The 13,777-nt window shown below is 53.3% G+C and overlaps 7 protein-coding genes across 7 annotated transcripts; 2 read left to right on the top strand and 5 right to left on the bottom strand.

The window, feature by feature from the left end:
- Nucleotides 1-331: 331 nt before the first annotated feature.
- Nucleotides 332-2,042, bottom strand: B0H65DRAFT_462066 (uncharacterized protein). Its single transcript, XM_062826625.1, has one exon. It carries the CDS (start codon nucleotides 1,742-1,744, stop codon nucleotides 635-637), a length of 1,110 nt encoding a protein of 369 aa, XP_062683096.1. The 5' UTR covers nucleotides 1,745-2,042; the 3' UTR covers nucleotides 332-634.
- On the bottom strand, nucleotides 2,005-3,109 carry B0H65DRAFT_462063 (anaphase-promoting complex subunit 11). Its single transcript, XM_062826624.1, has 4 exons — nucleotides 2,775-3,109; nucleotides 2,684-2,715; nucleotides 2,556-2,619; nucleotides 2,005-2,492 (listed from the first exon to the last, which is right to left on the bottom strand). The coding sequence occupies exons 1-4, from the start codon at nucleotides 2,914-2,916 to the stop codon at nucleotides 2,410-2,412; spliced, it is 321 nt and encodes a 106-aa protein (XP_062683095.1). The 5' UTR covers nucleotides 2,917-3,109; the 3' UTR covers nucleotides 2,005-2,409.
- Nucleotides 3,110-3,572: 463 nt separating this feature from the next.
- On the top strand, nucleotides 3,573-5,047 carry B0H65DRAFT_162247 (Rhodanese-like domain-containing protein). Its single transcript, XM_062821262.1, has 2 exons — nucleotides 3,573-4,679; nucleotides 4,748-5,047. The coding sequence occupies exons 1-2, from the start codon at nucleotides 3,742-3,744 to the stop codon at nucleotides 4,800-4,802; spliced, it is 993 nt and encodes a 330-aa protein (XP_062683094.1). The 5' UTR covers nucleotides 3,573-3,741; the 3' UTR covers nucleotides 4,803-5,047.
- A 328-nt stretch (nucleotides 5,048-5,375) lies between these two features.
- B0H65DRAFT_547811 (uncharacterized protein) lies at nucleotides 5,376-6,152 on the top strand (the record flags this gene model as incomplete). The annotated part of the gene is made up of 1 exon (XM_062829539.1): nucleotides 5,376-6,152. One exon carries the CDS (start codon nucleotides 5,376-5,378, stop codon nucleotides 6,150-6,152), a length of 777 nt encoding a protein of 258 aa, XP_062683093.1.
- A 600-nt stretch (nucleotides 6,153-6,752) lies between these two features.
- Nucleotides 6,753-8,911, bottom strand: B0H65DRAFT_547810 (uncharacterized protein; the record flags this gene model as incomplete). The annotated part of the gene is made up of 5 exons (XM_062829538.1): nucleotides 6,753-6,800; nucleotides 6,867-8,103; nucleotides 8,151-8,366; nucleotides 8,425-8,626; nucleotides 8,692-8,911. 5 exons carry the CDS (start codon nucleotides 8,909-8,911, stop codon nucleotides 6,753-6,755), a joined length of 1,923 nt encoding a protein of 640 aa, XP_062683092.1.
- A 780-nt stretch (nucleotides 8,912-9,691) lies between these two features.
- Nucleotides 9,692-10,533, bottom strand: B0H65DRAFT_441575 (uncharacterized protein; the record flags this gene model as incomplete). The annotated part of the gene is made up of 3 exons (XM_062825535.1): nucleotides 9,692-9,802; nucleotides 9,883-10,320; nucleotides 10,402-10,533. The coding sequence occupies 3 exons, from the start codon at nucleotides 10,531-10,533 to the stop codon at nucleotides 9,692-9,694; spliced, it is 681 nt and encodes a 226-aa protein (XP_062683091.1).
- Nucleotides 10,534-11,495: 962 nt separating this feature from the next.
- B0H65DRAFT_162236 (Alpha/Beta hydrolase protein) lies at nucleotides 11,496-13,705 on the bottom strand. The gene is made up of 3 exons (XM_062821261.1): nucleotides 13,322-13,705; nucleotides 13,028-13,258; nucleotides 11,496-12,952 (listed from the first exon to the last, which is right to left on the bottom strand). The coding sequence occupies exons 1-3, from the start codon at nucleotides 13,478-13,480 to the stop codon at nucleotides 11,675-11,677; spliced, it is 1,668 nt and encodes a 555-aa protein (XP_062683090.1). The 5' UTR covers nucleotides 13,481-13,705; the 3' UTR covers nucleotides 11,496-11,674.
- Between the last annotated feature and the right edge of the window lie 72 nt (nucleotides 13,706-13,777).

The following is a 13,777-nucleotide window of genomic DNA, read 5'->3' as shown; positions in this document are numbered from 1 at the left end:
TTTTCTCCCTTGCATCTCTGGGGATTAACATGGATTTGTGGAGTTAAGAGGGGGCGGTTTCTTCGTTTCTACTGTCATGTGTTTTGCGTTATCTTCTGTACGCAATTTGGCCGTTGGATATACAACGGGAGGGATCAGGCGGCCAAATGAGTGGTCGCTTGGATCATGTGTCTTGCTTTGAGGAGGATCACAGCGAAGAAGGTTAGGCAGGAGTTGCTGGTAAACTCTGCTCGATCGTGCCATATTTGTGGTACCTGTTACTCGCCTCAGAACCTCGGTATTTCAGCATCAGCCAAGGCGTTTATAATGAATAAGATCTTACTTCCAACACTATCAAATATCTCAGAAAATGTGAGTAATCGCCATGTGCCCTATAGTGTCGAACTTTATCGTCAGGTCATTCATGTTATCCTACGACAATCATTTAGGATATGCCAATCGGAAGCAAGCGCAGCGCGCCGTTCAACGCTGTATGGCTTGGTACGCCCTTTCGTTCACATATAAGGGGGAGCCCGTCAAAGGTCGGTAGAAGATAATGAGGGTGAGACTGCCTGGATTCATCAAGTGGGCTCCAAGAAAATCAGAGGGCCATATACCCCAAGCATCCAAAACTCACAGCCCCCCAACCCCTCACTCAATCTTGAGCACCCAAATCCTCACCTTCTCGCACCTCGGCAAGAAGTGCGTCCCCTTGCCCGCTAGCTCCGCCACCACCGTGATCATGTTCGAAGCCTTGGTGGTCCATAGAGGATATACGCCGTTGCCTCTCTGAACCTGCCTCGGCGACCCTCTTTAGCACTCCTATACGCCTCTCAAAGTCTTGCAGCAGAGTCGGGTATTCTTCAGGTGCAGGGGCCGCCGTCGCAGCTTGCTTGCCCTTGCCCGTCAGAGAAGACTGCAAATCACCTTCTGGGGTGGACGACAATTTCCCGCCGCTGCCCAAACGCGATGACGATAGCGATGATGACGACGACGAAGGCTCAATGGCTACCCCTTCGATCTTGAGCATCAAAGGACCAGTGTGTAGACTTGGCGACGAAGCTGCAAAGACCCCTCCTGCTGCATTGGCACCGCCACTGCTGGCTTGATCTTCCATGCGCATCACTTGTGCCGAGACCACTGCCCAGTCGGGAGACAGGCTACTTGCCCATGCCACTTGGAGCGCATTGCCGTTTGAGGAGGGCGCCATATCGAGGATCACGGCGCGATCTCTCGGCTCCTTGTTGTAGAGTCTTTCATCATTGTCAGGACTTGATGTGGCTTCTTGTTCGCTTCCTCCCCGGTGATGGTACGCTAGTGCAGCGGTGAGGATGTCGGGGTCGTCGTCGGCAAAGACGTAGTGGACGGTTGGATGATGGATGGTTTGGCGCTGGGAGGAGTGGACGCTGGAGGACAGAAGGGTGAAGAGGGGAGAAAACGATGGCTGTGATCCGCCACCTTGTTCTCCCCCTTCCTCTCCTTCTTGATGATGATGTTGTTGTTGTTGTTGTTGTTGTTGTTGTTGGTCAATCCCTGGTAACGTGTGCTCCTCGACGCTAGGGGGTGGTTGAGGAGACGGGGTGTGGGATTGTGCTGACGACAGGCGACGACTTTGAGGTTGTAGCTGGTCTGCCTGTAGGTCGTGCTCTCGCCGTAGACTGGAGCGACTCGTCCGACTTGCGACGGATGGTCGGGGACTCGAGGAGGTAAAGTAACGGGCGGCGGTGGCGGAGCCCGGTCGGTTGAAGGAATCTGGTTCGGTCATTTTAATTTCGTAGGTATATGGAGGCGGTGATACAGAGAGAAGGACGGCGGGATGGCGGTGGTTCGTTGTCAGTACAACGATTGGTACCTGAGACGGTCCTGGTTGATGTGTGTAGAGGTATGTAGTCAAGCAAGAGTTTTTGACAGGTTATATGGTACCGGAAATGAACAAAAGGATTGAATGAAGGATATGATGGTAATGGTATAGGAAGAAAGGCTCCCGAATAAGATGTTCTATGCCATGAAGGTGACGATGGTGGGGGTGTCTGGCCAGGTGATGTGATATCAGTTGCCTACCGCTAAGAGCTACTGTAACAGTGGCTGCAGGGATGACAGACGTTAGAGGTAAGGAGCGGGGACTCCCGTACTGGTGGGTCTCGGGGGTGGGGGCTCTGCTGCAGCTGCAGCTACAATAAATAACGTGTAGGTGTTTCTGATTCAGTGGAGGCACTCTAGTACTAAGCACGTACTTGTAAGGACGGCACGGACGGAAACAAGATGTAAACATCAGCAGTGGCAATTCACCACGGTAACCACGCTCGCCAAGGTCATAAATGGAAGTGGTTTGTCTTCATAATAAGCTCAATTATTCTTAACAGCCCATGACGCTCGGGCTGGAGGGAAGCTGCAAGAAAGCTCAATGGTTCCCTGGCGAGTACGGCGATATCAGGTCTCGGCGAGCATTGGGCCTTGGGTTGTGTCGGCCAGTGATGTTTCGGTGGCATTGGGGCGGCCATTCCATTCGAATTCTACCCAGACATGTCAGGCGCCGCGTCCGAATGCAAACGCGGAGGGAAATGTATCCAACTTACTTTGACGGCACATGGGGCACTGGCCTTTGGCAGAGTCCTGTTTTATCCACTCGAGGATACAGTGCTGTTTGTTATGCTGGTCAACGAGAGAGCGAGGGGAGAGAAAAGGTGGAAAAGAAACAACATACCATGTGGAAGTTGTGACCGCATTTCCCAGACACTAGGAACACAAAGGTCAGCTGGGTATCCTATCATCGAAGGACTTCATTGGCGTCTTACACAAGCTGCACTCGTCGCCCGGATATTTGCAAGTCGGGCATGTGCCATCAAAGTGGACCTGGCAGATGCCGCAGACATCGTCTTCCGGGAGATCCCATCGCCAAGTCGCGACGGCGTTCCACTTTTTGATCTTGACCTTCATTTCGAGTCACTTTGTTTGAGTCTCTTGGTTCGATGCGAGCGTGAGACCTCGGTGCGTGATGATATCCGATCGGACGTAACAGTCTCGACTATTGACTATGTGTGTAGGTAGATGTTAGGTAGTGTATGTAAGTAACCAATGGTCGTAAGTACCCTAGAGGTATCAGTGTGGCTCAAGCTCTCTGAAAGCATCCATCTCAAAAGTTTGGATGAAAAGCTAGGTCTGTACCACAGCGCCGAGCCCCCCCAAGGAGCCCCTGCACATTGCACCATTTTGATTGCTGGGCCTCCACCTGCCTCCATCGCATGAACGGCCAAGGTCCCATCCATCCAATAGTTATGACAAAGAAGGCAGTCTAAACCCCGCATCCACAGTCCTAGGACATCCTCGGGCTACTGACGAGATTTCGGCTTGCTGGGCCCTTTTTTTTTTTTTCTTCCCCTTCCTCTCCTCAAGGCCCTTTTTTTCTTTGCTTGCAAACCCGTAGATTTGCTAGATACCTCAAGTGACTGAGACTGCTACGACCAAGCTCATTTTCTCCGCAATCAATTCCCAGGCCGCACGCAGTCCGGACGTCAGGAACCAGGCAACGCCAAACCTACCTACCTCTACCTCTGCTTCTACGTCTAGGTACCTTGCATCGGGCCGTCTGTCGCTTGTCTCGACTTACTCCAACAACAGCACCGCCGACATCGACATCGACTGCGGCACTACGGGAATCGCTTATCGCTGCCTTGCTTCTTCTCCCTAGAGCCCGGCGCATCCTCGACACAACCTACCATCACCGACAACAGACAGGTAGACAGCACAAGTGGAACGTTCAAAATGGCTCTTGTAGGAGTCCTTAGCCCCCTCCGGGCCTCGATGCGCTCGACTGCCGCCAGAACGGGGGCTGTCCGCTCCTTCTCAAGCTATCTAGTCACCCCCAAGGAGCTGCACGAAGCCCTCAAGAAGGCCCCTCCTTCTCCCATCTCGTCCGAACCCCGTGTCATTCCTCTATGCGCCTCCTGGTTCCTTCCAAACGACCCCCAGAAGCGCACCGGCCTCGACGTCTTCATCGAAAAGAGAATCCCCAAGGCACGCTTCTTCGACCTCGACAAGGTGATCGATAAGCGCAGCCCTTACTCCCACATGCTGCCCAGCTCCAAAGACTTTGCCGCTGCCATGAGCGAGCTCGGCATCCGCCGCGAGGACACCGTGGTCATCTACGACAGCCAGGAGCTGGGCATCTTCAGCGCCCCCCGTGTTGGCTGGACCATGAAGGTCTTTGGCCACCCCAAGGTCCACATCCTCAACAACTTTAAGCTCTGGATCGAGGAGGGTCTCCCTACCGAATCCGGAAACGTCTGGACGATCGAGTGCGGCACATACCCCATCCCCGAAATGGACGAGGACAAGGTCGCGAGCTTCGAGGAGGTCCGTGAAGTTGCCATTGATTCCAATAACGAGGGCGTGCAGATCCTGGATGCGAGATCACCCGGCCGGTGGAGCGGCAAGGAGCCAGAGCCGAGAGAGGGTCTGTCCTCGGGCCACATGCCTGGCTCTATCAACATTCCCTTCAGCGCTGTCTTGGACCCCAACACTAAGGCCTTCCTTCCAGCCGACAAGTTGAAGGAGGTCTTCACCAAGGCCGGCGTTGATCCCTCAAAGCCCATCATCTCCAGCTGCGGAACCGGCGTCACGGCCTGCGTCCTCGAAACAGCGCTCAACGAGGCGCAGTTTGGCTCGCCTGAGAAGAGAAAGGTTTATGATGGAAGCTGGACGTAAGTGCTTTTGGCCGATCCCCTGCATCTCCCTCAAATCATGCATCCATGACTAACTCTGTGTGCAGTGAGTGGGCGCAACGGGTGAAGCCTTCCGAGTCGCTGATCCAAACGGTCGAATAAGCAGAGAGAAAGGAGTATGAACAGCTCTCGCCTTCGATACCGGCCGAGCGAACAGCATGGCGTCGGGTCGTCCTCCTTCTTTACCTTCTTCTGTACATGTTGCGCCTTGCCCATCGAGGCTAGCTTGGACTGCGGTAGACGAGTGTGCTTCGTGGGCGTGCTGCGCCTGTTGGGTGGAAAATGAATCTGTCATTGGTGGTGTTCCAGGCGTTCGGAGGGAAGCCCTCAAGGTTGTGTAAACATGCATTAAGCGGGTTCTTGAGTCAAACAATTCCATTGCTTTTGGGAGTGCAAAGAAAGCGCACTTGGATCGGAGTACTACATGAACCTTGCGAGCAGCCTCCCAAGTGGTTGACGTCATTTCTGCTGGTCTGTCTTTTGTTTTGACACATCCCCCATCATGTATGACAAAGCACATCTCCCTACACGGAGCACGACGGAGCGGCCTGCGCGTCAGAGGTATCGTTATGCTCCCCCTAAGACGGGCGCATGTCCAGACATCCGAGCACGTTCGGTGTTATTTGGACCATTACCAGTCGCAGATTATTGTTCGGATATTTCAGCATTTGCACCATGAAGCGGCTTGCATCTTCGTTCACGGGACCTCAAAGCCCGAAACGGGCACGAATAGGATCGCTAGCCAGCGATGATAGCGGCGAGACCCCAAGAGCCAACTGGCCCGCCAAAAAGGAGGAGATCGAAGCGGCGAGACGCTTTATCCTTGAGTGGTCTGATCCCAAACCGCACTCGGAACTGTTTGCGCGTCTGCTGATACTTAGTAGTGCTACCGCAAAAACCAGAACACTCATCGTTCCTGACAAGGACGCGGATGGACTCGCATCTGGCTCAATACTTCAACAGACTCTCGTTCTTCTTGGCCTGCCCTCAAGTCTTATCATCACTCACCTCATCCAAAGAGGGAACAACATTCACGACCCTTCGGAGCGGACGGCCATGACAAAGTTGTCTCCATCCTACGTCTTCGTCCTGGACCAAGGCTCCCGGCGCTCCTTGCCTGTTGTCGATATCCCGAACCACAGAGCCCTCATCATCGACCATCACCAGGCTGCCGAGGATGAGTTCCCGTCTGGTTCTCAGCATGTCACTGCCTGCAATTCCCCCCCTATAGCCACATCTGCCCTACTGACCTACCTCATATGCCATCCTCTTCACCCTGCCATCGAAGAGCAGTGCGCGTGGCTGGCTGTTCTTGGCACGCACGGCGATTTGGGCACAAACTTCAAGTGGCAACCGCCCTTTCCCGATATGGGTCACGTTCTGAAGCGGTACACGCGCAAAAGGCTCAATGACACCGTCTCTCTTATCAACGCACCGCACAGCAGCATTTAACGTCTCTGCCGCATGGGAGGCACTGACGCAGGCCACTGGCCCGGCCGATCTGCTCGCTAACAAGGCGCTCTTGGCGGCGAGGGTAGAGGTCAACGCCGAAGTGGAACGGTGCACACACGTCCCGCCAAAATTTTCGAGCGATGGACGCGTGGCGGTTTTGAGAATGAAGAGCAAGGCACAGGTGCACCCGGTCATTGCGACGAGGTGGGCGGGACACTTGAGGAGTGCTAGGCTTGAGGTGGTGATGGCTGCTAATGAGGGCTATCTGGAAGGGAAGGTGAACTTTTCGTGCAGGTTGGCCAAGTGTGCAAGGGAAAGGAGTGGCGGAAGGGGGGAGGTGAACATCATTGAGCTGTTAAACGGCATCGTAAAAACGGCCGAGGATCCGAGTCTGAGGGAGAGACTTGGAGAGTCTTTTGCGAGAGGACATAAGGAGGCTAGCGGGGGAGTAGTACCAACGAAGGAGTTCGAGGAGATGATGGCATTGATGGAGGTTGGGGCGGGAAGTAGGAAGAAAATGGACCCAGTGACACCGGAAAAGAAGGAGAATACCATCACAAATTACTTCCTCAAAAAAGGTAGTAAGTCAACCATCCCAGATTACCGCTTGTGCTCTGCCAGCTTATACTCCTTGATTGCATCAGCAAGCTAATTTAGAATCCAGGTTAGCATCAAGAGTTAGATGAAGGGCAAAACACAGATAAAGCAACTCACCCTTTCGCCAGAGGCATACATAGTCGCGGTCGGAGCACCCGAAATCTGAAACGGCCAATAGCTGATATCGGCCACCCTCAAACCCCTCACTCCATACACCTTCTTTTCGCTGGAGACGACACCACCAAGCGCGCGGGGCATCATAGCCGCCGTGCAGCACTGATGGGCGTTCGAGGGGTCGATAGCTCCACGGAAGGCCGAGGCTAGCTCACTATCCGCAGTGATGTGCTCGCCAAAGGGTGCCGCCTCAGCAACCCCCAGTGCTGCCATGTCTGGAGCACTCATCAGCTCTCTGTTCTTGCGGAACAGCGCAGTGAGGACCTCAATGTCAGCTGGGTCGGTAACGGCACGGTAGTTCACCAGCGGATTCTCGAGGGGGTTAGTCGAGTTAATAGTCACGGCGCCGCCGCTGAGAGGCTTGTTCATATAAATGGTCACACCATCGGCCGTGTTCCAGTGCAGCGAGCCGATACCGGCCTTTCCAGACTCGTACTGCTCCAGAATGAGCTTTCGTTGGGCAGTGTAACCGGCCAGAACGGTCGCATCTACCTCCGTGGAGAGCGAATAGGGAGCGCTAGCGGCGCGGGCATTCGAGACAATCTTCTTGTACGAGGAGGTCGTTTGCGAGAGGCTCATCATGGCAATGTTGGTGCTGAGCGTGCTCACGATGGTGTAGGCACCCTGCTTCTTTGTATCATAGAGCGCGCGTTGCTCGGCAGCGTAGGTGGCGTTGTTGGCAATAGAGCCAGAGTTGGGAAAGAGGTTGCTGCTTGCGGTATAGGGGACCCTGAGGGTCAACTGGTTCTGCAAGTTGGATCCAACGCCGGGGAGGTCAACGACGACGGGGATCTTGTGCTTCTGGAGAAGCTTCTTGGAGCCAACGCCGGACAGTTGGAGGATCTTGGGCGTGTTGAGGGCACCGGCAGCCAAGATGACCTCCTTGGCGGCGTAGGCGGTTGAGGCCTTTCCGCCAGCCGTGGGCAAATACTCAACACCAACTGCCGTGGTGCCGCGGAAGATGACCTTGGATACCATGTTGGATGGGAGGATATGGTATTTAGGTCGCGAGTCCTTGACCCGGTCATAATGGTTTCTCCTGGAGTGACTCCGGGTCCTAGTGCGAGCATCCACAGCATGGGGAAACCAATAGATACCAAGGTCGTCACCACCGTTGGGGTCCTTGATAGCAGGAAGCCCTACAGACTGGGCAGCACTCCACCAGTTTGCTATTATGATCCTGTCAGTTAGCACTGTCCGGTCTTGCGCTCTCCAGACCCAAGTTACTTGCCGCTTCCAGGGTAGTAGTAGTTAGGATATGTGTACTGCACAGGTCCGCCGTTGCCTCGGACGGACTCATCCCATGAGATATTGGCTGCCTTAGCAAAGCTAGGGTCGGGACGGGTAAAGTTCTCGTTTTTAAGGAAGAAATGCAGAAACGTATTCCAGCTCAACCCCGGGTTACCAATGGCTCCCCATTTGTTGTAATCGTCGGCTTTGCCTCTGTTCGTTTGTCAGTAAGCTGATGATGGCCACGCAGAAATGGTTTGAAGGCACAAACCTCACAAAGACCATGGCATTGATGGTGCTACCACCACCGACCACCTGGGCAATGGGTGTAAAGACGGAGCGGTTGTTGAGGCCCTCTTGGGGTGTTGTTACCAGATTAGGCCAGAAGTACAGCCAAGGAGAATATGAACCGGGAACCAAAACGCCATCTTCTCCTTGGTCCAGAGGGCCGGCGTCAATGACAAGAACGGACACTAGCGGCGTGATAGAAACAGACTGAGATAACATGGACTTGTCTTGTTTGAGCAGTACAACTCACCATTAGGATCTTCTGTCAGCCGATCAGCGAGTGTAAGTCCTGCGATACCGCCACCGGCAATGACAAAGGTGTAGTTGGACGCGGCGGCAGACAGGCTGTCTACCACTGTCGCATGACGCGGCACCCGCACCGGGGTTGCCTCAATAAGAGACGGGCAAGCAACCAAGAGAGAAACCAAGAGGCCCCCGAAGGACTTCCCGAGCAGCTCTTTACCAAGCATGTTGTTCGTTTATTCCTCGATTCTGGGATTCTGGGGGAAGCTCCAAGAGAAGACCACAAGTGCCATGTCTTCATCGGAGCTCGGGAAGCAGTCATGTTCTTATACATGGTCAGCCATTGACCGATTTCTCCTAAGGAGATTAAAGATCCGTCCGCAATAGAACCGGGGATGAAGTCGCAGTAAGGTATCTCCCGAGCTAGCTTCATTGCACAAGAGGCCAAAGCTGAAGATATGTCGTCCTACTGGTCCCCTCATGGCTGGCGGATGGGGCTTGCCGGAAGGGTAGCGTGTGCTATGTAGCATCGCATGGAAGGTACCATACAAGTGCTGGCCTTACTTAGCCTCGCTCAGTCGCCCCAGCGAGGGAGTCTTTCCGCGGTTCCCTTGCCGAAGGCTGACCCCTTCGGGAGGCGTTGGGATGGGGGCGAGGCTTCCTTAGACTTAGTCCTGCCGGTGAAGGTTACAGGCTTCAACAACATGTGGTCCGGAGAACAGCGACTAACTAGGTCGGAACACAACCGACCGGCTTGTTCCTGCGAAATAAAACAATCGAAAGCGCACTATTCTTACAGATTTCGGCGGGGAAGGCCTAAAAAATCAAGACATCACTGCAACCAATGGCCGCCTCCAAACTCGCCCACGAAGCCCTTTCCCCTTCTCAACACAAATAAGCCGGGTCTCGACACCTCTCTTACACAGCCTTAGCAGCTTCTCACTCTCTTGTCCACAATCACTCACCTTCTCGAAGCATCCCACGAACTCTTATCCTTCCTGAACAGATTAATACAGACCCACAACGCCACCAACAAGAGCGGCAACGCAACGATCCAAATCATCGCCGTCCTCATCCTCATGATGGCTCCCCTTCTCCTCTCCCACCTGCTCCTTCTCCTGCCCCCGCCCGAATCGCTCTCCTCCTCGTCCCTCTGCTGCCCCTCCCGGTCAGGACGGTCACTGTAGGCATGATCAACCCTCTGGGTTCGTGAAAACGGATTTCCCGGCTCGTCCTCCTCTTCCTCGTCATCGTCATCGTCGGAAAAGGGATGATACTGCGGGACGCCATCGGTTGATTCACGGAAGGTGCCGTAGAAGGGGGGATGGTTCAAGTTGAGGGCTGGGAGGGACTCGTAGTGGATATGCTGGACGGGGTTAGGGGCTGGTGCTGTGGGGCGTAGACCTGTGACCACGGGAGCGTGTTGACTGAGAGCATTATTCTGGCTGTTGTTGTCGTTGTTGTCGTTGTTGTCATTGTTGTCATTGTTGTCATTGTTGTCATTGTTGTCATTGTTGTCATTGTTGTCGGCGGTGTCGGCGGTGTCGTTGTTGTTGTGGTCGATGGTAGCGTTGGCATCTTGTGTAGTGTTGTTTGACTCTGAGTGGTGAGATGAAGAGGCCATCGCGTGAGAAATCTACGAGTTGTGGTTAGTGTACCCAGTACGTCAGAACTCGAAGGAAATCTATGTTGTAACGCAGTGCTCAGGTAAGCTTACACTTAAAACCGGCTCGTGCGATGCCGAAGTGTCAGCGAGAACAGAGGACGCCTTAGACGGAGAAGAGCTGGACGAGCTGGACGAGCTAGAGCTCGAGCTTGGCCTTGATTTGGTGACTGCTGGAACCTCCATACCATGTATTCAACTCGTTTGGGCGAATCGTAATCTTGTTTTCTTTCACTGAAAGTAGTCAGAAAAGAGTCAATGAGCTATTATCACAATTTGAAATGGTAGAACCTAGCCGCAAAGGTTGTTAGTTCGGGCAAAGGATATAAACGCATACCGTCTAGGCCGTGACCTAAATTAGCCATGTCAGGTAATCATATCATGAATGAATTGCACTTTGACTGGAGGCCGAGGGTATGAAAGCTCTGTATATGTAGGAAAATGAGTGGCAAGTCCTCAAGTCTAACAGCATCGGAGTCGTTCTCGGGGATGCGACATTGGTCGGGTGGGAACGGAAATTCGTCATGCCATAGTTGAGACCTTTGGTCTGGCTATGTTGGTCTGACAAGTTTCACGAATTGAAGGAAAATGTGAGCAAGAATGGGCGATGGGAGATACAAGAACGGCGAAACGTGGAATAGACTACATGACAAGAGACAGCTACTGGTTGCGATGCTGTGTCACCAAAGGGGACTAGATGCAACCAAGCACAACGTTGAGAGCACACAAGTAGCCGTCTATTTGCTACATACATGGACTGGAACTGCACCTAGCATGCTATGCAAAGCTATTCCATCCTTTACTACCTACTGCAGCAGATCCGGCCACCCACACACCACTTACTTGATGCATGGTGCAGCCATAGCAAATATCAGCATGCATGAGAAGGTCGCTCCGGATTGGAGCGATACTGCTCGGACCTCCAGACACTTGGCAGATCGTTGTGATATTGCTCGTTTGACGGGATGATTAATGAGATTTCAGCTTGGAAATACCACTGGGTGACAGGTCCATGAGTATAACGAGGCAATCCATGAGCCGCAGTATGGGATTTGTAAGAACAGACCCAAATCAGCTAGAAGAGAATGATCCTGTGATAAGCAAAAGCAGTCGTGGATATTAAGAAAAAGAATTTTAGCCTCACGATCGAGAAAAGATGGAGGAGAATACTACCGGCTTTGTCTACGTGCTGTATACCTTTGAGCAATATTTGACACTTGCCGCCTTTCACAACAACCCTTTCGACTGAATTGAGTTGTTGTCTTTGCACCAAGTTGTTCCGAATGTGCCTCTGCCTGTCGGATATATGTTCGCCCACGCCGCTTTGTTAATTGGCTTCTGGTACTGTTGGAAGCTTGTTTAAAGCCGACGTTCGTTGTCTCTCAAGATCCTGTATCGGACGTGGAGTTGGACTATCAGGACTAGTCGTGATTTCCACAATTCGCCGTTCGCTGAGCGTGGTTTGACCAGTTCGCTTGATAGGTTTGTTGTGAGGTGTGGAGGGTACGGGGGTAACACCTCGCGCAACCTGAGTGTTCCCGACGACTGAGGAATGAGGAGTGGATACGCTGGGGGCATTGTGACTGTCGCTGGTCCGAACGTCGCCAGTGACTGAAGTGTGATAGTTGAGGTTGTTAGGCTGAGATGGGTTGGTTTGTACCCTTTTGCTTTCTCTTTGATTTGAGTTCGCTATGGTGCCGACTGGCTTCAGCTCAGCTTCCACTGGTCTCTTCCTAGTTGGGCATGCCTTTCCAGAGGGCGGAATCGAGGACTGTCCATGGCCGCCCGATGCGCTGATGGCCTGGGAAGGAGAGGGCCGAGCTTCAAGAACCTGTACTTTCGGGACACCTGCCTCGTTATGCAACCAGTTGAGCACATGATTGGCCACATCATTGCTGTTTTTCTCCAGGAAGCAGAGGTGTCCATTTCCGCGGATTCCATGCTCCTCGAGTCTGTGGTGCTTGACGGTAGCCCCGGCCTGGCGAAGAAAATGTACTGTTGCCCAATCCGAGAAACGGTGGAAGCTCGCTTCCGTTGTTACCACGAGTTGGAGGATTCCGATCAGATTCGTGAGCTTCCGGGGCACTGCCCTGGATTCGGTGGAATTCCCAACAAGTAGTCCAGCAGGGTCTTGTTCGAAGCAGAACTTGCCTTGTCGACCCCTTGCGTAAAACTTGGTGACTGGGATGGGTTCAAAGGCTGGATATGTACCACCCAACAGCTCCTCGAATGACTCTGGTGCTGCAACCGGTGGGTCAAACTGCATCGGTATATCCGCCAGGCCGTATTGACGAATGCCGGCAGGCCTAGTGAATTTGCTCGTCGGCCCCAGTTCTCCATTTTTGTTCCGAAGAGCAGAGCCAAACGGAGGCCCGAGTGGCTCGACTGCAACGATAGCATGGATGAGGTCAGGGGCCACATCGGCTGCCAGCCAGGCAACGTTGGCGCCGCTACCTTGGCCGATAAGGATAGCCGGACGCTTCAGGAACCGCAAGAGGCTCTCGACTGCCTCTTGAGCGGCTGCCTGGCGCTCGTGAGGGTCCATATATAAGGGAACCAGTTGATTGAAATATTGGTCAAAAATGGGATCGCCCCGAACACCGCTCTGGGTTTCGTTTTAACTATTAGCCCGAGACTATCCAGTGATGGTTTCTAATACTTCATCTGGAGCCCAACTTACTCCTGGCCACTGTGTGTGCGTCTTTGCCGCTGGCCATCCTGGGTTGTTGGTTTTGTTGATGGCCGTGTATAGGTTCTCGACGGTCTGAGGGGTGATGGCTTTCACTCGTTCGTAATGAACCAAGGCACCGGGTCGGCCATGGAATGGCAGATGCGGAGTATAGACTCGATGACCGCGCTCGGCGAAGAAATAAGCCCAGCCCGGGCGACTGTCAGGCTTAGTGAGCCACATCTGTCGGAAAATCACACCTAGTTAGCCTAAAACCCAGAACGACCGGGGAAACAGGTTCCTTACTGATCCTGTATGATAGTCTCCGTGAAGGAGGATTATGGGCATGAGATTTTTGCGGATGACAGTGGGCGCCAGGCTCTCGACGCGCATCTGGCCTATGGAAAACGCGCCTGGAAGGCAAGTGGCAGCTGTAGGCGGCACTTCATGGTGAGGTTGTGCCATTAGGATGATTCTTCAGGAAAAAAGGGCATGTCCGCGTTGCGAAGAAATCAACTCAACAGATGAAGGCAGGTGGCAGTCTTGGATTTGCTCGGTGGTGGGGGAGGAGATTGATGAGGAAGTGGTCAGTGTGAGAAGTAGGCAAGGAAAAGGAGAAAGCAAACGCGGCTGGAGTTTCAGGCTACTAAATGACGAATGCTATATAGCTTGTCAAAGCCAGGTAGAATAGAAGCAAAGACTGAAACCAAAGGTAGGGACCAAAACTAGGGGAAGAAAAGGATGAAAGCAAAGTGAAAGCAT

This window comes from Neurospora tetraspora, assembly GCF_033439725.1.
Source record: "Neurospora tetraspora strain CBS 560.94 chromosome Unknown B0H65scaffold_3, whole genome shotgun sequence".
NCBI classification, from domain to species: domain Eukaryota; kingdom Fungi; phylum Ascomycota; class Sordariomycetes; order Sordariales; family Sordariaceae; genus Neurospora; species Neurospora tetraspora.
This window is presented reverse-complemented; position numbering and strand designations above follow the sequence as displayed.